The 25,461-nt window shown below is 47.4% G+C and overlaps 1 protein-coding gene across 1 annotated transcript in view; it reads left to right on the top strand.

The window, feature by feature from the left end:
- The window catches only part of igf1ra (insulin-like growth factor 1a receptor), a 143,333-nt gene that overhangs the window by 100,154 nt on the left and 17,718 nt on the right, over positions 1–25,461 (top strand). Inside the window, exons 3-16 of the mRNA XM_083763898.1 lie at positions 1,822–2,128; positions 3,302–3,438; positions 5,181–5,325; positions 11,315–11,523; positions 11,846–11,972; positions 12,138–12,385; positions 15,217–15,384; positions 16,851–17,058; positions 21,219–21,508; positions 21,838–21,980; positions 22,618–22,783; positions 23,630–23,732; positions 24,356–24,426; positions 25,009–25,238. Of these exons, the coding sequence (XP_083620024.1) occupies positions 1,822–2,128; positions 3,302–3,438; positions 5,181–5,325; positions 11,315–11,523; positions 11,846–11,972; positions 12,138–12,385; positions 15,217–15,384; positions 16,851–17,058; positions 21,219–21,508; positions 21,838–21,980; positions 22,618–22,783; positions 23,630–23,732; positions 24,356–24,426; positions 25,009–25,238 (2,552 nt within the window). The remainder of the gene's footprint in view (positions 1–1,821; positions 2,129–3,301; positions 3,439–5,180; positions 5,326–11,314; positions 11,524–11,845; positions 11,973–12,137; positions 12,386–15,216; positions 15,385–16,850; positions 17,059–21,218; positions 21,509–21,837; positions 21,981–22,617; positions 22,784–23,629; positions 23,733–24,355; positions 24,427–25,008; positions 25,239–25,461) is intronic.

Genomic DNA, 25,461 nt, shown 5'->3' with positions numbered 1-25,461 from the left:
AACACCCCAGCCGTTTCTCCACACAATCGTTTCGCTGTCGATTATCTCACAGCCCCCCCCCCCCCCTTTGCAAGCATTGATCTCTCTCTCTCTTGGAAGCTGTAGTTCTTCGAGTCAGTTTCGTTTGCCCCCACCCCCCTCCTTCCCCCACCGTTAAAACAGAATGTTGGTAAACCAATGGAAGACATTAATGCCCCCCTCCCCCCCTCATGTCCATATGTTTTTAATGATGAATTAGGCCCATAGTGTTGGTTCCAAAAGTGATAAATATCTCAGGGTGAGTTGCTATAAGATCTTTGATTATGGGGACAAAGCCCCCTCGTGGCACGCCCCGCTTTATAGATTACAGAGGACCGTTGTGTTCCCCAGCAGTGGTTATGAGGTATAGTTACACTTTTAGACATTAGACATTAGTACCCATTTCTGTCCTGTCACAGTGTCACTCCTTCTCATTTCTGTCCTGTCACAGTGTCACTCCTTCTCATTTCTGTCCTGTCACAGTGTCACTCCTTCTCTCCCTTCTGTCCTGTCACAGTGTCACTCCTTCTCTCCCTTCTGTCCTGTCACAGTGTCACTCCTTCTCATTTCTGTCCTGTCACAGTGTCACTTCTTCTCTCCCTTCATTAGTACCCATTTCTGTCCTGTCACAGTGTCACTCCTTCAGTACCCATTTCTGTCCTGTCACAGTGTCACTCCTTCATTAGACATTAGTACCCATTTCTGTCCTGTCACAGTGTCACTCCTTCTCTCCCTTCCACGTGGAATCGACAGCAATCCATCTGTTGGTGAGACACTGCTCGTTTCTCATCCCTCTCTCAGAGTCTCCAAAATGAATTCCCTCAACAGCTACAAGCGGCAATAAAGCCCAGCTTCATCCTTGCAGTTAGCCGTGCATGGGAAATAGCAGATCGACAAGTTCGCAACACGTCACACTGTACGGTGTGCCGTGAGCTTGAAGATCTGCTGTTGTTGGTGTGCGACACCAGCACACAACCAAGTATAAGGGGGCTTTAATATTTATTTGTAGTGAGGCCAGCGTTGCCGTTTACTAACAAAGCTGGCATAGAGCGGAGAGAGGGGCCCTTGCGCAAACATTCTGCGTCCTGCCGGCCCGGCACACCAACTGGGTCTGTGAGGGAGTTATCCAACTCTGGCTGGCTCCTCAGCCCCTTCCTGGGTCTGTGAGGGAGTTATCCAACTCTGGCTGGCTCCTCGGCCCCTTCCTGGCGTCATGCTTTTACAGCTCGCTAGGCCTCAGTCACACATGAAAGACTGTGTCTCCTGTGTCCTCTGTGTGTCTCCTGTGTCCTCTGTGTGTCTCCTGTGTCGTCTGTGTGTCTCCTGTGTCCTCTGTGTGTCTCCTGTGTCCTCTGTGTGTCTCCTGTGTCCTCTGTGTGTCTCCTGTGTCGTCTGTGTGTCGCATGGCTCGCAATTCATTTTCAATGGGAGTCACTGCAAAACTCACTGCAAAGTGCAAACTAAGAAATAATAAGGTAACAATACCACATGATCAAAAGAACACAACTGAAAAGTAAACCACTAACTATGACTAGAAAACAAGGAACACATAAACAACACAGAACGAATCGTGACGCACGCACGCACGCACATCTATTGCTATTGCTCAACGTGCCTCGCTACATTTTTTTGAAACAATGCCACGTTCGAACAAAAACAGGGTTTAATCTGTAGCCAACCGTGGTGGCGTCAGTATGACCTTGTTGTGATCCAGATTTGTTGTGTTGGCCAGCAGTGCAGATTATTGCGCTCACCCTGAACTAACCTCTGCCCCTGTCTGTGTTTATCTCTTGTCTCCTCCAGTTTGCCCAGACAACTGCAAGCATGCGTGCACAGACGAGGGGGAGTGCTGTCACAGCCAGTGCCTGGGAAGCTGCACGGAGCCCGGCAACGACATGGCCTGCTCCGGCTGCCTCCACTACTACCACGAGGTCGAGGGCCGCTGCGTGCCCGACTGTCCCGCGGACACGTACAAGTTCGAGGGCTGGCGTTGCATCACCATGGACCTCTGCGCCCGCGTGCACCTGCCCAGCGACATCGACTTTGTCATCCACAGAGGAGAGTGTATGCCTGAGTGCCCCTCTGGCTTCACACGCAACGAGACCAACAGGTAAATAATACCATATACACCAGTGGTTCTCAAACTGTTTCATGCATTTGGCCACAGACCCCCATCTGAAAAGGTTTGGCCAGCTAGGGACCAACCGGAAGTTATTATCAAGAAATCCGCTGCCACACCAATACAGCTACATGGGAAGCTGGAGTGGAAGTGGAAACAGAAACAAGGTATGCCACCTTCGGGAGACTGGCGGAGAATACACTTATTATGCACAGAGCCTATTGCTGCCTGGAGGGGATAAGTTTGCTTTCACCCATGGTTTCACCCCAGAACTCTAATTCACTGAGTCCTAGAGTTAAAAATAAATAAACAAATATTCATAGAAAGAGTTGGTGTTACAGACTTTGTTTTGGTTCAGTGCATACTTTTTGCGTTCCCGAATGAATTTGCATAAATAATTCCTGTACCTGGAGCTGAACTTGACCTCACCTGGCCCGTAAACCATTCCATTCTACAAGAGAGCACTGCAGAGCCCGAAGCACCAGCAGGCTATAGAAGGCATGCGAGGCTATGAATGATTGAAGGCCAGACTTTCCAGGCTTTTTAGAAATAGTGGAAGATGCTGAACTTAATGCCCTGCACTATTTCCGTGGATTAGCATCGCTCTGAGAATTTCAGGAGGGATTCATCATCGGTGCTGTGCTTTTTACTTATCCCACCCAAACACCCAACCCACCACAACATGATAAGAGAGCGTCTTTGTTTGTTACTCACGGCAACGTGCAGTACACTCCCTGTATTTAGTTTGTCATTTTGCCGAAATTTCCCATGTACGAGAGAGAGTCTTCTCTCTCCCATATCACTTTTGGCCACAACGTTGCTGCTCATGTTTTGTCTTGGGGGGGTCAGCGCAATGAGTCACTCTCTCACGGAGCAGGGTTCAGCCCAGGCCCCATAAAAGATTCAGGCCTCCGTGTGAGTAGCCGACCTCGCATCACACGGTGAGAATTTATGCCTGAATGTGTTGTTGGAATGCTAGGGAGTCAGAGGAAGGGGGTGTGGACAAGGCACTCAGGGGTGACGTATGTTAGTCGGTGAAGTTTAGATTAGATTGTTAGATTCTCTGACAGTTCCTACTTTCTTTCCCATGCACCCCCCACCCCTGTCAACCTTTTACGCAATCACATGCCCCTCCTCTCTCTCTCTCTCTCTCTCTCTCTACAGTATGTTCTGCAGTGCCTGCGACGGCCTGTGCGATAAAATCTGCTCGACCTCCGTCATCGACTCGGTGGATGCCGCTCAGTCTTTAATGGGATGCACCATCATCAAGGGAAACCTTAACATCAACATCCGCCGTGGGAGTGAGTACAACTAGTGCAACAGACAGACAGACAGACGGACGGACGGACGGACGGACGAACGGACGGACGGACGCGCTGCAGCCTCCGCGCTCTCCTCCCGTTTTGTACACCGACATGACAACAACATGGCGATGTTGCCCACTTGTACCAGGCCCACTTTTTCCCAAACACTGGGTTCGGGACCCATTTGTGGGTCGTGGACACATTGTTATGGGTCCCCTCAGTTTTTGTTTCCAACATTTGGTTGTTAATTATTATTATTTGAAAACATTTTGAAAAAACATTCCCACAACACAAATCTGATGATATTTTTGGATTTAATTTCCTGAAGAAATAAAATAAAAATCTAAGACATTCCATAAATTAGAACAAATATTTAAGAAGTAATGAAAATATCTGATCTACAAGCTCACATAAAAATACTACTCACAACATAGCAAGTCACATACAGTACTCACAACATAGCAAGTCACCCATGTTCAAAAATAGCAGATGTACAAGCTCGCAGCGCAGCACTAAGTGACTTGCTGTGAGCTTGTAGGTCTGCTATTTTATGAAAAGCCAACGCAACAATTTAAAATGACACCTATTTGTGGTGCTGTGGTGCTGTGGTGCACTGTCACATGACAATCAGGCTGTATGTATGCTAAATATACAACCTTCCCCGTGTTTCTTCACTAGTCCGATCCAGAAGAACACAGTTTACCGGCCACTGCTACAGAGCTGACAATGAGGTTATATCTTCCCTTCTTCTCTGGAGTCCTGCCTCAAAGCAGACCAGAGGTAGAAAACTGTCGTTCCCTGATGTCATCGCTATACTGACACAGGCATCAGGAAGCAGGAACTGGGGATGGCAATGAAGGACCGGGAAAGCTTGCGTAATATTGTGAAATCCACGATCTCGACCACGGTCGAAAAATTACAATTTACAATTTAGCATTTAGCAGACGCTCTTAATGCGTAAGCTAAGAACGTAACAGTGGAGTATCTATGTAAACTATACATACTATACTATATTAAATATTATACATGTGTACTATAAAGTGCTATATGACTACATAAAATGCAATTCTAGTGCTGTCTATACGTAACATGCTATAAGTCTGTTTAAAAATACTATCTAAGTCTACATAAAGTGCTATATATTTAAAAAGGATGATGATGATGCTAAAGGATGTTTAGCATACAATTATGCTAAACATCACTTTATGTGGAGTGGAGAGTTCTGGAATACAACATCAGCTCCAATAGACCTGTGTGTAAACCACAACGCCACTACAATACACCATGCTGCAGCCTTAACATTTACGCCATACTACGCACTGCACTAAACCACACTATACAAATCCTCAGCCCGGTACAACATGTTAGCTGGCTGAAACTGCTACGTATACCTTAGTTGGTACTATCCCATAGTATGACGACTATCTCTTGGGACTGAGAAAATAGGGAGCCCCGGGGGGATTAGAAATGACATCAGCAGCCTGCACTCCAGCTCAATTATCAGTATCACATTATGCTATAATGCAATTTATTTGCACAGTCGACGGGGGTGGCTCACGAGCTTATCTTCCGATATGATAAAGCTCATACACAAACTATTCACTGGGGTATTTCTTGTCCAGGGCGCTATGTTTGGGGGCTGATGGCAGCCGAGTAGAGGTCTCTGTGGATTTGAATGTGTTCCTCAGAGCCCTGGTTCTCACACGCTGTGTGTGTGTGTGTTTATCTTCTCTCCCCAGATAACATAGCGTATGAGCTGGAGAGCTTCATGGGGCTGATCCAGACAGTGACGGGCTACGTGAGGATCCGCCACTCCCACACGCTTGGCTCGCTCTCCTTCCTCAAGAGCCTGCGTAACATCAACGGAGAGGAGCTCTTGGAGGGGTAAGGGATTGTCTCGCTTCGCCTGCAAGTGTGTGCGTGTGCTTGCATGCGTGTGTGCGTGCGTGGGTGTGGATGTCAGCAACACACCAGGATGGTCAGAATTACTTTGTAATCATCACATCTGCATTCAATTGAATTGTGAACTTATATAATTGGTATCAAACGATCCATATTCATGGGATTATTTTCAATGGACCAAACAAAGGTTTTCTAGGTTGGGCTGTCTGGAGAGATTGTGGTACCATTAATATTCGTGGCAGTGGCTCAGGAGGTAGAGCCTTGGAATCCAAAGGTCCCAGGTTTGGCTCCTCCTGGCTACATGTCAAAGTGTCCTTGAGCAAAATGCTCCCGATGAGCAGGTTGGGTTCCTCCGCCATGGGTGTGTAAATGGGTGAATATGAAATGCAATGTAAAGCACTTTGGAGAAGATCACTATATAAATGCAGTCCATTTACCATTATATAATGCAGTCCATTTACCATTATATAATGCAGTCCATTTACCTTTAAAAAAAGTGTTGCCAAACAAAGTTGACTCTGTATCTGTTTCCCAGTAGGTTAACTAACAAATGTGGCACGGTGGATGAGTGTACTCAGGTTAGCCTATCGCATGACATTGCCACCACTCAAGCCCCTCTTTAGAGAGAAAAGGTCTCTGGTGATGGCCTGGGGGGGCGTGGGAAAGCCTGTAGGCCCTCTTGTTGTCACTCTCCCAGAGTAGGGTTTCAGCTGCTGGAATGCTGTGGCTGAGGGCAGGCATTCCCCTCGTTGTTGAGGTGTTCTGCCGGGGCTATAGGGATGACAGGGGCAGTGCCCTGTTTAATGTGCGTCTCAGCGCCGCAATCGACACACCCGCACACTCGCAGAAATCCGAGCTCCCCTTGACGTCTGGCCCTGTTAATATCCTCGCTATTCTAGACAACGTTCACTCTTCTTAATCTCCTGTGATTGCGACTGCAGGTCGCAGTTACTATAACAACGTGCAAGAAGCCTGTCACACTCAAGCCTGTCACACTAGCCTGTCACACTTCCTGTACTTGCTTTACCTGTAGTCCTTGCATAGCTTCCTATGGGCCAACCAATGAGAGTGCTTCCTATGGGCCAACCAATGAGAGTGCTTTCTATGGGCCAACCAATGAGAGTGCTTTATATGGGCCAACCAATGAGAGTGCTTCCTATGGGCCAACCATAGAGAGTGCTTCCTATGGGCCAACCAATGAGAGTGCTTGCCTGTAATGCACTTCCGTTACGCTATGCTCACTAAGCTCAAGCCTGTCACGCTTCATGTAATGCTTCCGTCACACCCTCTTCAAGGCATGCTTAAGTTTCAGCTCCGGAGTAACAGCAGAGCGCTAAGTGACCGCCTGCATAAACCAGGAAATGTCGCATCAGGACTTTAGCTTATTCCTTCTTAATCTGTGTATATAAAATATAGCTAACTCGTCGAATCTCTTAGTTACATAATGCTTCCGTCACACGTTCTTCATGTAAGGCTTTGTCACGCTCTTCATGTCATGCTGCTTGCCACACACACACACGCCCATTCAGATCTGATGGGACGTTGTCCAGCAGCAACCGAAGATGGCTTATCCATCGGCTTGGAGGAGATTGCGGATCAGGATCTGGATGCCCAGCCACAGGTTGACGAGGCGTGCCAGGTGGAACAGGGAGACACTGTCGTCACCGGTTTGGGTGACCAGGTTGATCCGCGGCAGGAGGCGCAGAAGGTCTAAACGGCCATTCAATGGCCGGCGCGGGAACAGCAGCCCGAGTACAACACCAACACCAATGGCCTCTGGACCACGAGCAGCCCCGGGACATGCTGCTGGAATAAGACAAACACTCACAGCTTGCCAACCCCCACCTGCCGTTGCCACCCAATCTGGAGCACCCCTGCCGCAAGCAGTTTGTCCCTCACCCTCCCAGGTGACCCACAAAACATGCTCCACACAAACCTGCCTGAAGAAACGCCAGGGCCATTGGAAGTGCAAGGCCGATGCGCTGTGGCAACTGGCTGCAAAGTCCTGCTTTAGCGACCACGGAAGGGTCCCTGGCGATTTCGGCTACATCCCAGCACAAAATGATCCACTGATGAATACCTTCCTGCTCAAAGCTGATGCCTACCAGTGCTGGCGCGCCAACATGGACATCAAACTGGTCACAAGCCAACATGCCATGGTCCAGTACCTCACAAAGTACTGCACGAAGCACGAGCCGCCTTCTGCGACACTCTAGGAGGTTACAGAGAAGTTACAGAGAAGTTACAGAATGGCGAAAACGCTACTTCCAGTGACGCATTTGCAAAAGCGCTGGCTGGCTCTGTGGGGGATCGCGACTACACTGCCCAGGAGGTTGCGCACCACCTTTTTACCCGCCTTCAAATGCTCCCGTTCCTTCCAGATCGCCAGCCTCACGGGGGCGAAGGAGTGGAGCGTTGAGGAACGCAGGCTGAAACAGTCGCTTTGGGAAATCTACACGGCACGACCCACGGATGAGGAGACGAAAACCGTGTTGTACTTTCACTGCCATCTACAGCTTCTACCGGAGCACATACATGAGGCGACGTAAAGAAGTCCCCCCCGCATTTTCCCTCGGATCTAGTGTGCCAACCACCACCACCACCACCTCAAGTTTGAGGAATGGTGTCGCATCCAGATGATGGTCAACATACCCTGCTGCAGAAAGGAGGACCTCCTATGCAATCATGGGGTCCTGGCGCAACGCCCTGGAACACGTCATGGAAAACGCTTCCACCCCAGACCACGTCATTGTCGACTACGGGCGCTTGACCACGGATAAAGGAACGTGTGGATACCCCTGAGGAGTCCGACAGCTCCAACGACGAGGCGGACTTCACACAAGACCTGCAGGATGATTGGATGCACGCCTGCACTGTTCACGCCCAATTCGCTGGCGCAGAGAAAGAGCACAGCTGCCTACCCTTTGATCCCTCAGAGTTCTGGGAGGAGCTGCGTGCCCAAGGATTATCCAACCTGAAGGATGCTGAAGGAAGCCGGGGAATTTGTGAAGCAACAGCTGACAGGGCGCAGTTCCGCCTGCCCCTTGTCAATTACGATGACACACACCAAGCCCGCCTGAACGCAACACAGCAATTGGCTTTTCACACCCTATGCAAAGCCATCCAGGCTGCCATGCTTGATGGACCACTGCGGCGCACTACACACATCATCATCTCTGGCCCCGCAGGCACAGGGAAGAGCTACATCATCAAATGCTTGGTGCAGCATTGTCGCTCTGTCTTCTATGGTGACAAACATGCTCGACAGCTATCAGACTCGCAGCTCCCACTGGCACAGCTGGTTTCAACATCACTGGAACCACTCGCTATTGTCCCTGCCGGTGCCCCTGCCCAGCACTCTGCCCTACATGCAACCCAAGGCCCTCGGGAACCTCCAGGCATGGATCCAGGGCCACATGGTCCTGGTGGTGGATGAAATGAGAACTGTCGTGAATGGTTTGGCAGCGTTTCCGTTGTGCTGATGGGGGACTTTGGCCAGTTACCGCCCATGTATTCAAAGGTGCCAAAGCAGGGATTGAGCGATGCAGGGAGGAGAGCTTTCGCAGTGTTTAAGCAGGGTGTCGTTCTTCACACTGTGGAAAGCATTGCGGGCGACACACCACTATCCAAGGACTTCACAGCCCTTCTCGCACGGATTAGAAATGGTGAGGTCGCACATGCAGATTGGCAGTACCCCATGCATGCAACGATCATACCACATGCTCAACACAGAGGAACAGACCAGCTTCAAAGACGCCCAGGTGCTCGTCAGCGCATACTGTACCAGGCTGAGGAACCACAACCGTGCAGAACTTCACAGATTGGACACACCAAAAGCCAGGCTGTCAACGCAGGTCCTGGGGCACAGTCTGTCAAGGCAGATGATGCGGGGGGCCTAGCCAACTTCTTACATGTGGCAAAGGGTGCACGTGTCATGCTCCGCCAAAATCTTTGGGTGGATGCAGGCTTGACCAACGGAGCCTTGGGAACAGTACACGGCGCGCAGCCACCTGCCCTACCTGTGGCGGTCTTTGTGCAATTTGACCTCTACGAAGGGCCAACCTTTCTCCACCATTACGCACGCACCGTGCCCATCAGGACACACACCATCAGGTGGATGAAAGTTGACAAGGTGTGCTCACGCACTCAGAGTCCCCTGTGTCTATCCTTCGCCATCACAATACACAAGAGTCAGGGCTGGACTAGACAAAAGGTGCGCCTCGACATAGGACCTTCCTAGCACAGTCTGGGGATTGCTTACATTGGATGTTCCAGGGTCACATCGCCGCAAGGCTTGTGTCTGCAACCTACTGATCCTCGCGCAAGCGAGTGGGCACGCTTCCTGAAGATAAACAACGACGCCAAGGGCCACCAGGACCGCAGGGCCATGGACAAGGCCCTGCAGCGGATGCATGACACCCTGGAGCTAAATAACCAGCTAGCCTCATGGTAAATGCAATGTCTGTTTGTTTATGCGTTTCTATGGGTGGGACTGACTCTGTGCAGTCCCACACTAGATTTCTGACAGTGAAACAACCAAACTATGTCTGACTCCCATGTGTGTGTCTCTCTCTCTGTCTGTGTGTGTTCCAGATTGTGTGTGTGACACAAGCATCCACTACTGCAACCCATGTGTCTCTGTGTGTCTGTTACGACTGTATTGCTAAAAATCCACGCATCAACAACTTAGTCCAACACCCTGCAGTCGATGCCAATTGTTTTACTGCTGCCGTCGCTGGTCTTTATATTTTATAGCTCCAGTTACTACTGCGCTACTTTAAACCCCACTGGAGTAGGATGTCATGTACTTCTAATAGTCCATCTTACATCCTACTAATTATAAGTTGCCTTTAAAATGAAACCTGTCTACGTGACTTGAAAGTTCACTTGATCATACTACAGGAAGGTCTTCTTTTGAAGTTTACCATTTTGAGAGGAAATACTACAACTTGTTGTTAATAGCTACTTCTTGCACCTTTCAAAGTAGCCAGCGCCATCCGCTTTCACTTTTACGCAGTGTGGTGGTAATGGTCTCATTCTAAGAAATATAGAAATAGACGAACTGACAATATGCAACCTGCAGAAATAATAAACGACACGCATTTGTGTTGTCAAAGACATACATTATTCTCATCTCTGTTCTTTCTACTCTTCTCCATGATTGACTCAACTGCACACAAACTTTCTCGTCATTTAATGTCCACCCCCACCATGTCTCATATGCACGGCTGTCTGTATTTATGTTGAAAACCCCCCACCCCACTTCCACTTGCTACATCCTGAGTCAAAGACAGCCCTAGTCTTTGTGTGTGTGTGTGTGTGTGTGTGTACATTGCCAGATTTACACTGACTATTTTTTAAAGTCTGTTGTTTCCCCACGCCCTTAAGGTTAGGCGTCTTACTACATGTTTGCCAAAGTAAAATGACCATATTGTGTTTTCTATAAAAGATGACCCGATCTGTTTTTTGCGCTTAGTCGTGTAAATTACCTGATATGTGTTTGCCGCCGACCATCATCTCAAAATATTTTGTTCCAGGCAAGGACCCCCAGAAGCAAAGATTTGAGTTAAAAACGTTTGAATTTATATATTCAAAGCAACCCCATCTCACAGAAATACGGCGAAATATCACATTCCGTACATACACACCTAGAAAACCCAAAGATCCATACATATTACACGACTACTGTTTTGACCGTGACGGAGACGTGGCTTTCACTGTACGAAAGTACTATTCACTTTGGTCGGGCTGGGTGAGTTTGGGTTTGACATTATTTATTATTCTGTCCATATCAGGTTACAACTCGGACAGGGCTGAGTCGGCTCTACCGAACTCCGCAACGTTCGACACAGGTTTTCTAGACGCGTATGCACAGAATTGCAACTGTGCTACTGTATTTCACCGTGTTTGGGTGAGACTGGGTAGATTCAAAGATATAGCTGGTGAAGATTTGATCTCTCCCCCTCATCAGGATGTATGCGTTCTCGGCCATTGACAACCAGCACCTGCAGCTCCTGTGGGACTGGAACCAGCACAACCTGACCATCAGGGCCGGGCGCCTCTTCTTCCGTCAGAACCCCAAGCTGTGCATGTCGGAGATCCACAAGATGTGGGAGAAGACAGGCATCGCCGAGAAGCCGCAGGAGGGCGATTTCCGAAACAATGGCGACAGAGCGAGCTGTGAGTGAGCTCTATCTATAGTGGTTCCCAAAACATTTCAGTCCCGTGACCCAAAACAGAAATTAGCCCCGGGGATCCGAACTAGTGAAAATAGATGATCTACAATTGTTTTATTTTCACCACTTCTTAAATATTAGTTCTAATTTATAAAATGTTGTAGATTTGTCTTTCATTTCTTCATGACATTACTGAAAAGAAAAACTTTGGATTTTATTATTAATTAATGAAACGTTTTTTTTTTAAATGCTTTGAAATAATAATAATAATTAAAACAGCCGTGTACATGTTTATCTTAGCAGTGTTCTCGCTCTGTTCACGGCAGGTGAAAGCCACATACTCAAGTTCAAGTCCAACAGCACCACGAGCAACCTGATCAAGCTGACCTGGGAGCGCTACCGACCGCCGGACTACAGGGATCTGATCAGCTTCGTGGTTTACTATAAGGAGTCGTGAGTACAGTGCATTGTTGTTTTCACTATTTTACCCAAAAGCGAAGATATATATTTCTAAGGAGAGCTGTGTGCTTCTGTGATCACAATAACTGACTTTGTGGCGTTAGGTTATGATAATCGTGGCACAATGATTTGACTCCCATCTTGTCCATACCACCGCAGCCCCTTCCAGAACATCACAGAGTTCGACGGCCAGGACGGCTGTGGCTCCAACAGCTGGAATATGGTGGACGTAGACCTTCCCCCGGACAAGAGCACGGACAAGAGCACGGACCCCCGCGTGCTCCTCAAGCACCTGAAGCCCTGGACGCAGTACGCCGTGTTCGTCAGGGCCATCACGCTGCGCGTGGAGGACAAGCACACCGTCGGCGCCAAGAGCGACGTGGTCTACATCCGGACCAGGCCGTCACGTAAGACTGATTGACTGACCTGACTGCGTGCAATATAGTGCCACTCAAGATTCAAGGTTGTACTTTATTGTTACATCTTGTGTACAGTGTACATACAGTAAGAGTAAAATGTATTTTTGTTTGGCTTCCTTTAGACAATGCAGCAGCATACTGTAGATAACATAATATTCAAATTAACAAGCAACAAACACAGTAAGCACAGCAAACAAAGGTATAAAATAAAGTGTGCTGCAAGAAAGAGCAAACAAAGAGTAAAACAAGAATGACACGAGTATCATTAACTGCCAGGTGTACGTGTATGTTTCTCTGTCACAACCTTGCGGCTGTAGTTTTCGTTTGTTTACGACGTTCTTTTGTTGGTTCAATCACTGTGTTGTGTTAGCTCCAGACAGTTAGCTCATAAGTTAGCGGCTGTTTTCAGTCGCTCTGCGCGGGAACTACCCATAGATCCGAAGTCCCGTTAGTCCGAACATGCACTGCTCCCGTGCTTGCGGTTAGGTTTAGGTTTGCTCCCGTGCTTGCGGTTAGGTTTAGGTTAGGGTTAGAGATAGGGATAGTAATTTCGGAACAATGAACCTTCTGACTAATGACACGGCACCGCTCTGCGCTGCAGCATAGCGAACCTCACTTCACCTGCGCTCACCAGGCTTTCCACCTCTACAGCGTTGAAGTCTGGGTTGAGACTTCATGCGTCAGGGCTTAGGAGGCAGCCAATCATGACTAGGTCGCTACTACACGAGTGGCTACACGAGTGGTTCAGACCATTGGCTTAGGTGACGTTTCAGAGTATGGGATAAGACTCCCATTGGCTTAGGCAGTGTTTCAGAGTATGGGGTAAGACTCCCATTGGCTTAGAGGGAGCCAATCATGACTACGTCGCTATTAAAAATCACACCTGTGTGAAGTGAGGGGCTCTAATATATTAAAGTCTAACTCATGTTGATTAGGTGATGTAATGGTGATGTAAAACAAACGGTGCCAACACAAACATTAAATGCCATTAACAATAAAGAGACAATATGACGTAAAGTAAACGATACATTATGGCAAATTGTCCCTTCATTGTCAATGCGTTTACTAAACAAACTTTGAACTAAAGCCAAACATTAAACCTGTATAAAACAAATGGTGCCAACACAAACATTAAACGGCATTAACAATATTAGACAATATGACGTAAACGATACATTATGGCGTAAGTTTCCCTTCATTGTGTTTACTAAACAAACATAAACTAAAGACAAACATCAAGCCATAGGAGGGGCTCACTGGCAGAACAACTTGGTACCAGGCCGGGCGGGGGGGGGGGGGGGGGGGTAGGGTGACCGCACGATCGGGCCCCGCTGAACCGGACTCCCAAAGCACCCCCCCCCCATGCATGCCATATATCGACGGTGTCGCATGACGTTGTGTAACATCACTTTTGAACAAACATCCCAGCAACTGCAGATTAGTTGCTCTCTCAACTTGATTAAGTTGTCAGACAAGCTACAAATCGTAGTTCTTTGTATGCTTGCTGCATTTGTGCACCAGACCGTGGAGCTGCAGCACGGTGGACCCACTTCTGAACTAAAATGAATATGGCATGGCGGCCAAGTCGGGCCAACAGTTCCAACCAAGTACATCCTTGCAGGCAGTGACAGTACTGTAGGCCTACTGTAGCCTGCCTGCTGCCTATACCTGTTAATGTTTTGGGCAGCTGCTGCTGCTGATTCTACCAGCTTCAGCGTGATACTTTTACAATTAATGAATTACTCACCTAATGCTGGCTACCGCTGCAGTAGCTCGATAGGATCCACTTCCACCATGTTTAATGTATATTCCAAAGTGTGTACACATGTTTAAGTCAAAGATGCGCAGCATCATGGCTTTCATATGGTAATATAAACTAATATAAACTCCACCACCACCATCACTTCTAATCAATGTTTACAGTCTGTCAGTCCTTCCCTACTGGCATCATGATCTGGAAAAACAACTGTCTGTCATGGAAGTAGGCTACAACCGAAACAGACTTCCTCTTCCTCTTCAAAATAAGAGCTATACTGGTAATGATTAGTCAACACTAGTTTTATTTCTTAAGTGAACTTACAGGATCTGTAGATATATTTGTAGCGCCCTGAGAGATAATGCTTTGAATGGGTATGGCCCTTTCTGAAACCAGTCCCTTGATTTGAACCCGCATATCGAGGGCAAGTGTGTAGGGCGAGTGGCGAGGAGCTGGTTTCAGAAAGGGGTCTTCTGTGGTAAGTGACTGTGTAACACTGTGTGGTCGTCGATCGATTCATCTGATTCATCTGAGTTGGAGTCACAGGCCGGGGGAAACTACCCCCCCCCCCCCCCCCCCCCCCGGTAGTTCCATGCCTGGAGGGTCTAGCGCCCCTCAAAAACGGGTATTGGCACTGATGACGCGGAGGAGAAAACATGCCCACAGCGTCCCTAACGGGAATCGAACCCAGGACCTTCTAGCTGTGATGTGGCACTACCGACTGCCACCGTGCCCCAACCAAGGGGTCTCTTAGCTTTTTCCACAAAAAACAGTTTTACATGGTACCTGAGATAAGATATATAAAAGGTGCTAGGACACGGATTAAGGTGCAAGGAGGGGTGGTCCAACGAAGAGCTAAAGTCCAAGTCAACTAGTCCCTGGACCCTGGTATAATCCACAGTAGGTTCACTGAATAGCAAAAACAGGTCTAGGGCCCGCAGAGGCCTTATAGTTTTGGTGTCGGTTTATAGTTCACTGTAATGGCGCAGCACTGCCGCTGAGACATGTCACGTTACCTCTTTTTCAATCGCTAACGTTACCCTAACATGTGCCTTTCCTGCAGAGCCATCGATGCCAAAGGACACCCGCGTGTACGCCAACTCCTCCACCAAGCTGGTGGTGAAATGGGCGCCTCCGCTCTCTCCCAATGGCAACCTGACCTTCTACCTGGTCCGCTGGCAGCAGCAGCCGGAGGACAGGGAGCTCTACTTGCACAACTACTGTTCCAAAGGTCTCCGTTGAATCATAACCTCTTCTCCATAATGTCTTTGTTTCACAAAGACTCTCTCTCTCTCTCTCTGTCTCTCTCTCTCACACACACACACACACACACACACACACACACACACACACACACACACACACACACACACACACACACATTGGCTTAATGATAACATTTACAGGAAGCTCCTCCTTTACAGTGGAGCTTCTCATCTCAGTTGTGAGATTCTGAATTTCTGACAGGTAGTTGAAGGGGATTTCCACTCATTTCCAACACCGCTCTGTTGTTCAGAACAGGACAATCCATCTTTTTGGGGTCATGTGGTCAAGAGATGTTTGGACGATGTACTGTTACTCTCCGGCACGCCCTCTAGGCGGCCCCGGCATAGACAATGAATGGTGAATCTCAACTCCAGCTGAATACAATTAAGGCTCGTTTGAGCTTTTTCCAGTCAATTTAATTATATTATACTATGTGCTATGTCTTGGGAAAGAGAATATATTATAACCAAATGCCGTTATAAACTACCAAGATTTACTTGCATAGCGAGTTTTCCTTCCTTTGCTCGGAACTGCAGGTGGTGGAAAGCCTTTGCTTTTCCGTCATACAGTACGGTATATCTTATACTGACTGATTGGATCCCCTTATATACTGACTGAGGGGATCCACCGGACCGGTGGTCCCACCTCTTCCATAAGTCATTAGGTCGGTGACCTATTGACCTCTACCTTCGTCCTGTGAGGAGGTCATGTATGTGAAGTCACGGCCCTGGGGGACACATGAGGATGGGTGTTACAAAACCCCTATGTTAATAGTCTTATGATGACATGTCTAGAGGCTAGCTAGGGTTTCACAACATTGTAAGAAAAAGAGAAATCAAGCATTGGAGGTGCAAATAAACGGAGTCAACACAGGTTTTGAGTGAAGTGCAGTGCTTTTTGCTCTTGATTGGAGGTATATTTACATTAGGTCAAAATATATGCACAAAGCATACATTAAAGCAAAAACAATTAAGCCACTTCCAGGGGACACGGGTGTTGCCAAAATAACAAAAGAAGCAGCTAGGGAAACAAAAGACAGACTAACTAACTATCTAGAAATTAGTCAAACAAAAGCCTGCCTAAAATGATGCAGCAGGGACAGGGCTACAAACAAACAACTGAACTGAGGTGTACTGGTTGAGAGAGTGAGCCCAGGTGGGACTCAGCCTTTTATAGGCAGCAGGTGGTGGTGATTGGATGAGGGTGGAGTCAGGTAACAGGCTGATTGACAGATGAGGTGACTGGGGACTTCAAACCTGCAGAGAATGAGAGAGTGGAGGGAAGGAGAGACAGGGGAGGAATACAGAGCACTTACACCAACTACACTACGTGGCACGTAACAATGGGTGTAATACCAGGTATTCACACCTGTTGAATGATTATGACGTTGTGCTGACTCCCCTGTTCTGTTTTTTTCTTTTTTACAAACAGAACTGAAGATGCCTATCCGTATCTCAGCCACGGGCCTCTCAGAGATGGAGGAGAACACCAAGCCCACCAAGTCGGACCTGGCCGGGGGCGAGAAGGGTCCGTGCTGCGTCTGTCCCAAGACCCCCGAGGAGAAGGACCGGGAGAAGGACGAACGAGTCTTCCTGAAAGTCTTCGAGAACTTCCTTCACAATGCCATCTTCCTGCCCAGGTACGGCTCGCGAGCTGCCAATGCTTTGCCACGATCCACGAAGTGATTCCTTCACCAACATTTAACAGCTCCCAGTTTCCTAAACCTCCTCTCGGCCTGCGGAGGATATCATCAATGGGGTTAAGCTCCTTGGTGTGATTTATTTATCTATAAAGGTTAAAAGTTAGGAGCAGAGGTTGGTGGAAAAAGTAAATGTACAATATTTGCCACTGTAGTGCAGAAGCATGGCAGGCAGGTATTCTGATGAGGACACCTGCTGAGCGGGGGTTGCCCAGCGTTCTCGCCACAACCTCAATTGCCATGGCAACGTCGGCACAGAGATATGTCGTGACCTGGAGCGAGCAGGCAGCAATTTAGACAGCGCAAACAAACCCAAGAGAGAGAGAGATGTGATTAAGCGGTCTGAAAGGGCCCTGTGTTGTGTCTTACCTTTTCTTGTGTGGTTGTGGATGTTTTACCGTTTCAAAGTCTCACGGCCCCCTTTCTTTCTTCTCCCATGCACACACTCACTTATTTTCTTATATACACAATCTCTTACGCACGCACGCGCGTGCGCGCACGCACGCACACACACACACACACACGCATGCATGCATGTAAGTGTGTGCGCGAGGTTGAGAGTGTGTTTGTGTATTGGTGCTGTTGACGTACTTGTTAGTTTCAGCTGTGAGGCCTCAGCAGGTACCTGATGAATCCATATCTTAATGCGCCACACCAGTGTCTCTAGTGGATTCAGCTGGTAATGTGCAGCAAAATCAAGTTTATCATGTTAAAAATGTTTTGCCCTACAATGTTTTTGTAGGGCAAAAGTGTGGCTATTGCGTCCATCTCCTTTACTTCTTCAAGTTCTTGTTGAGTTGGGTCAACAAGAACAGACATATAATAATAAAAACACATTCTATTCCATCCTCCTAAGGCAGCCTGTGTTATTATAGCAGTGGTTCTCATTTTAGCACATGACCCAAAAGAGAAATTAGCTTGTGTTGCGAAAAAGTTTTTTTCTATGCAGTACGTGCTTACTCAAAGTGCTTTTCCATTCATTCATACATTGGGAGGTGAGGCGGCGAACAGTCGACGCCAGCGTCCTCACTTCCAACATTCACACACCAATGGTGGCAACCACTGGAGGCAAGGTGGGGTTCAGTGTCTTGCCCAAGGACACTTCGACATGTGGACCGGAGGAGCCCGGATTCAAACCGCCGCCCATGGATCATTGGACGACCTGCTCTACCTCCTGAGCCACAGGGGGTAGCCATAGTGTTCACCACGGGGGTTCAGGCTGTGAGTGTGTGTGTGTGTGTGCAAGCTCTCCACTGTAACAGAGCCGGCATTATCAACACACACTGCTCCGCCGAAAGGCCTTTGTGGAATCGGGGAGGGTTTTTTCAAAAGTTCAGGGTTTAGAGATCCGGGGTGAGGGAAGAAAACAGAAACAGAAAAAGAAGAGGAAATGTTTTCCATTTCTGTACCCCCTCCACTCTGCTCTCCTCCTCTCCTCACACGCTCCCTTTGTCTATGGGCTTTGGTTTTTTTGGAGTGCGCCAGCTGCCAGGAAATGTACAGCGAAGCCATCTGGAATTTAAATGAATGAGGGAAGAAGGGAAGATCCCCATCGAGGCGGCCAGGGAGCCCCGACAGACGTGTGGAAAGAAAGGAAGGCAGACTGATTGACTGGAGGAGAGAATATAGTCACGCACGCACACACACACACACACACACACACACACACACACACACACACACACACACACAGTGAGGAAGGTTATCCGTATGCCTAGGGGACCTTCTGGCATATTCAGTCAGTCTGCAACAGCTGACTGACTGGTCAATTACAGCCCTTATTACCTGCTGCTGTAATGCGCGATGATACAGACACAGGACGGAACGATAGATTGAATTAGGACATCGTTTTATTAATAATCACAGAAAGCTTGGCACATTTTAGCTTACCGTCCATGCCGTGCATGCAGTGATCCAATCCCTTCCAGATGTTTTTTCAGTACTCTTTTTCTATAGACAATTTACAATTTTGGCATTTAGCAGACACCCAGAGCGACTTACAGTAAGCATATGCTATTAGTATACTGTTCACTGTACATTGCTAAGTTTGAGGTTTAGTAAAATGGTGTACTGTTCTGGCCAAAGACATTGACCAGATTCACTCAAGTGTCATTTTGCTCTTATGTCGCACTTAGGACCTTAGAGTATATATGAATAGAGACGGCACCCCATGTCCCGTCTGGCTCGGGCCACCTTCTGTATGGTCTAGCCATCTCCCTTTGTCCTCTTTAACACCATTTTCCATAGACCTGCCCAGGATTTAATATTCAGTGCCAGGTGGACTCATGCTTGCCTCCATGTGCTCAATGTGGGTCATTATTACAGCCAGCCTTCATAACATAACAGTTTGGCGCATTGTTTAACAGTAACTGATAGTTTTGGACTCGTATTCTACTGCGCCAGACAAAACTGCTGGAATGGAATGTTGACAGGGGTGTGCGATTGCTACTGGTCTTTCCCACAGATTTGTGCACGTCTCGCTTTTTCAGAAGTGCATTCAATCCTCTCTTGGGTGTCTGCGTGCTCATGTCGAAAGAGACTCTCGAGATCGGCTCTTGCTCAGCGACGTCCTTGTTAGAATTTGAGCACTTTGTCAAAATCAACATAGTTTGAATCCTTTGCTGCATTCCTCTTTCGTTACAGCTCATTCTCATCTGTCGGACAGTTCAAAACATCTACTGAACAGATCATTGTGGTGTTCCATAAACGTGTGTATCACCTCTTAGGCTGTTAAAGTTTCCTTGCCACTCCTTTGGATCAATAAGGCCTTTCATTTTCCCACTCAGTCGGAGCCAGCGCAACCCCACCCCCCCTCTCTCTCTCTCCCTCTCTTGCTCTCTCTCTGTCTCCCCCCTCCACCTCAGTCGACCGCCCTAGCTGTCGGTTCGATTGTTGACTTCTTTCAAAGACACACACTGAGAGCCAATCGTTATTATGCTGCCAGAGTTAATCGTTGTGTCTGCTAAACGTAAGTCTAAAGGCGTGCCTTCAGCAGCGTCCCACAACAGCCCTTCTTGGCGAGGTCGTGCGGGGGCGTCTGTGGCCTTGTAGTGTCTTTATGAGCTGCTTTATGAGCTGCCGCCTGTCCTACCAGCGTCCAGCCACAGCCAGCTCCACATCTCTGCCATCATCTGTCCGGCGTCGACCTTACTGTCGACCTCCCTGTCCTCACCCTCTCCCATTAAGCTGTGAAAAACAGCCGTGGTCATCATGACTCAGGTTTATGTGTTTGCTGGCCTCCCAGTTGTGTGGTGTCACTGCTAGTGACTTTTATACAGGTGCCCTGCAGGATGCGCCGTCTTTCTATGGCTTTATTCCCCTGGGAAGACCCTGTTATTGTGCAGTGGTCAATGGATGGTACATTTCAGTCTCTCTCTCTCTCTTACTCTCACTCTCGCCATTTTTCTCGGTCCATCTCACTAGGATCTCTCTGACCTATTTTCTCTCCATAGGGAGCCGCGCACTGCAGCTGGGCACGCACGCACGCACGCACGCACACACACACACACACACACACACACACACACACACACACACACACACACACACACACACACACACACACACACACACACACACACACACACACACACACACACACACACACACACACACAATCCTACGCACACACAGGAATTCAGCATACTGTAGGCCTAACTGTACTGATACTTGAATCCTGCTAACTCCACCTGTTCCAGTGAGTTCTCTTCAGCTTTGCAGAAGTTGCGATTGCCGGCTGTAAAAACAAATGTAAACTAATCCTACCAAATATTAACAAAACTTTGTGCGCAGTTCGGGTGGCCAAGTCTGACGTTACCTCTGCGTTTAACACAGCTTTGTGGCTGTTTCCCACAGCGGGGTCAACATTTAGCCGTTTCCCTTTCCGTGATGCGATGGAGCGAAATACGCTGTCAGTGTCTCACTTGGACACACGATATTCACGGAGAAACAACAACAATACAGACGCGTGATGTTAGACGTGAGCTCCCGTGCAAGTTTCTAGTGTTTGTACAAGAACACAGTCTTGTCCCCTCGCTGTCTTTTACCTTCACAATGAAGTCACTATTCTTACGATAGTTCCGTGCCGCCACTTCTTCCAGACCACCGGACCGCCGCCGCAGAGACATTTTCGGCGTGGCTAACGGTACCCTGTCGTCGCACGAGGCTCGGGGAAACACCTCCACCCCCGGTGGAGGCGAGGGGAACAGCACAGACGGGGTCCCTCCTCTCATCGACTTCCCCTTCGCGGAGGAACGGAGCACGACGGAACACATGGAGGTCGACCACCTGCGTCCCTTCACGGTCTACCGCATCGACATCCACGCCTGCAACCAGGAGGTGGACCGATGCAGCGCCGCAGCCTTCGTCTTCTCCAGGACCAAACCTGCAGGTGAGGAATAAAATAAACACAACGAAGCTTGATGGTAAATGGTGCATTGATGTCGTTCATCAGAGAGAAAAGGAGCACAGAATGCTTGAGCATTCTTCTTGATAGGAAGAATATTTATAAATGTATTGTTCGAGCCAGACCAATATATACTATATACCAGCCAGACTGAGATAGTGGTTATTTGAGGTTAGATGACATTGGTATCTTCTATTTAGCAGATTAACCTGGGCTAAATGGGGGTCATTTTTCTAAAGTCTTCACTCTACAGACTCACAAATGTGGTATTGGTTTGGTGCGTGTGTGCGTGTGTGCGTGTTTGTGTCCCTCAGACAAAGCAGATGACATCCCTGGAAAGGTGATCTATGAGAGGGATGAGAAGGTGCAGGGTTGTGTTGTGCTGCACTGGCCAGAGCCCGCCAGGCCCAACGCCCTCATCCTAATGTATGAGATCAAGTTCCGTCTGCCCAATGAGGTAAGCTTCTTTATTTTAGTTGATGATTCAACCAATCAGTAACCAAGACTTATTTCAGTCATTTGGATTCCATAGAAAGCCACGCATGTCTTCCATGGAAGTAACGTCATTCACCGCTCACTGCGACGTGTAGTGAGCTTATAGATGGACTATTTTCAATTGTTAGTTATTTTAAGATTAGGTTTAGTTATTTAAAGATTATTGAGTATTGAGTATTTGAACTGATGAAACTAGCAAAAGAATACATTAAGCATCTTCCATAGACATGAGTGGTCTCAGAAATGTGATAAAAGCAAAGGTTTAAACTAAAGTCTAAAATGATTTCTTCAACTGGTTGGCTGTTATGTGGAACAGCAGCAACAAAGAATGATAATACCGTCATGAGATTTAATTGTTTCTTTATTCAATGTGATTCGACATAGATGGCCCCCTCTCACACTACAGAGATCACTATATTGTTTGAATAAAAATAAGCGAGTGGACATTTCTCTTCTCCTTTGTCTGGTCAAACTAAAAGCCCTGCAGAATATTTAACAGACCGACGACACCTGACACCTGACACTTGACCTTGAACCCTCGGTGGTGGCCGCGCAGCATTAACCTGAGTGTGTTTGTTTGTTTGTTGTTCCCCCCACAGCCGGATAAACATGAGTGTGTGTCGCGGCAGCAGTACCGCGAGCACCGAGGAGCGCGACTGACCAACTTAGCCTCTGGGAATTATTCTGCGCGTGTGCGCGCCACCTCTCTGGCAGGGAACGGCTCCTGGACCGAGACCATATCCTTCTACGTGCCCCAACCCCCACGTACGTACGGAGAAAAGCTATGTCTTCCACTCAAATATTTGTTTTTCTTTTTGTTAAAATGTTTAATTTTTCTTTTTTTGTTGAATTTTCAGTTCAAAAGGGATAGGACCAGATTTTTTTTTAAATAAACAATGTCCATATTACAGTTCCTTGCCCTAACCCAACAGCTGACAATTCAACCTACTATTCATCTAAAGCTTCTTCACTGTCACCATGTTTATTAATGAACTCCAAGAACCTCTCCCGTATCTTATAGAATTCAGCAGGGTTTTATGTTTAGTTTCTGTGCTAAACTGGACGTTAAAGTCCTCAACCAAAAGCCAATCATGGGCGCATTGACATTTTTCCAGCAATTGAGTGTCTGGCCTGTAACAGGCAGAGGTCATCAAATAAAGATTCTGAACTTTTCACCTGATGTGAAATTTAAAAAAACAGACCGGTCTGAAGTGAGTGTTGCTGTACTGTACTGTACTGTACTGTACTGTACTGTACTGTACTGTACTGTACTGTACTGTACTGTACTGTACTGTACTGTACTGTACTGTACTGTACTGTACTGTACTGTACTGTACTGTACTGTACTGTACTGTACTCCTCCCTGGGCTCTGTGTATGTGTGTGTGCTCTACTGGCCACTTTAGGTAGCACTTGCAGCACGGACACATGTACGTACACATACATACATACATACATACACACACACATACATACATACATACACAAACACATACATACACGTACGTACGCACACATACACACATAGCTCCGCATAGGAGTGGCACTAGCACCACTCAAAAAAACACCTATAGATACTCATCATCATTGTTGTCCCTTTTGTGTCTGACAGGAGAACTGGATGTTACGTTCTACGTGATCATCGTCGTGCCCATCATAGTTATACTCCTCATCGCCAGCCTCATCACTGCTCTTTTCTTTGTCAACAAAAAGAGGCAAGTATTTGTTTTTCCCACCAAGGAGATTTCCACATCGTCAGACAAAGTCCTTATATTATTATATTGTTAGCCATAAAACATAACAACCACTATAACGTTAATAATCAGAATTAAACATGATCATCAGGTACTATGATTATACTAGGAGGCTTTTTTTGTTTCTCAAAAAGTGTACAGAAAGTGTTAAAATTATGTTTTTATGTGGCCACACTCACCAGTTCATTAAGTATGTCTGGTTTTCACCTTAGCACCACCCAGCTGAACTTAAGCCTCGCCCACAGCTGTTGTTGTATGATAATGGGGGAGGGGTTAGGGGAGGGGTTAGGGTTATGATGTCACTAACGTGGAGTAATTTTGATTGGGCCTTTTGACTCAAAGGCTTTCAGCTTTCAGGAAGAAACCAAAAATAGACAGGGAAGACATATTTGAATATTCTAACCACACCTTGTGGTCTATTAGTAATCTCCACAGACACACACAAAACAGAAAAAGTACAAAAATCACGGCGACGGCACTCCATCTTTAACTCTCCCTTGTGAACGTTCGGTGGGCTTTATAGCAAACGATCTGTTCTATGTGCGGGTCGTCTGATCAATCTGTGCTCCTCGCCGTTCCCACAGGAACAGTGACAGGTTGGGGAATGGAGTCCTCTACGCGTCCGTCAACCCAGAGTACTTCAGTGCTGCCGAAAGTAAGAACGACCTCTGCACCGGGACGTCACGGACAGTCTTGCCTTTGTTTCAGCTGACTTGTATTGTACTGCGTGTGTGCGTGCGTTCGTGCGTGCGTGCGTGTGCACAGTGGTGGACTAACTAAGTACTTTTACTTAAGTACTGTACTTAAGTAAAATTTTGAGTTATTTGTACTTGAGTGTTTACTTGAGTGTTTCCAATTTCCAATATTTTTACTTCTACTCTACATTTCAGAGGCAAAATCTTTACTTTTACTCAACATTTATTTGAAAACATTAGTTACTAGGCTACTTAGTTTGTAGATTCTGATTATCATTACAAAACTTGCATTAACCACTAATAATAATAATAATAGCAGATACAAACTCACAATCTGTCGCGATGCGACGCATTGTGAGCTTGCATGTAGATCTGCTATTTTCAAAAGATTTGTAGACATTAGCGAGTACTTTTTACTTTTGGGTGCTTGCGTGCATGCGTGCGTGCGTGCGTGCATGTGTGCATGCATGCATGCGTGCGTGCGTGCGTGCATGCGTGCGTGCGTGCATGTGGCGCTGACCAGTGGTCTTTTGTGCCGCCAGTGTACGTCCCAGACGAGTGGGAGGTGGCCCGGGAGAAGATCGCCATGAGCAGGGAGCTGGGCCAGGGCTCGTTCGGCATGGTGTATGAGGGCGTGGCCAAGGGCGTGGTCAAGGACGAGCCCGAGACGCGCGTGGCCATCAAGACGGTCAACGAGTCGGCCAGCATGCGCGAGCGCATCGAGTTCCTGAACGAGGCCTCCGTCATGAAGGAGTTCAACTGTCACCACGTGGTAAGGAACGACGGGAAGACTTTGATTGATTGATTTAATAGTTTATTGAACATAAATGTAAAAACAGCAACAGAGTACAGTCAAACACTCAGTTCAAAAGGGATAGCACCAAAACAAAGTCCATGTGGTCTTGTTTCCATGTAGGCCCTATGCAATCAATTCATATACATGACATGAAGAATAACAAAAAAATTCAAATCATCAATAACAACAAAACAATCTA

Source organism: Protomyctophum parallelum (assembly GCF_964188405.1).
Source record: "Protomyctophum parallelum genome assembly, chromosome: 4".
Taxonomy (NCBI): domain Eukaryota; kingdom Metazoa; phylum Chordata; class Actinopteri; order Myctophiformes; family Myctophidae; genus Protomyctophum; species Protomyctophum parallelum.
Note: the sequence above shows the minus strand (reverse complement) of the source record. Positions and strands in the feature narration are given on the sequence as shown.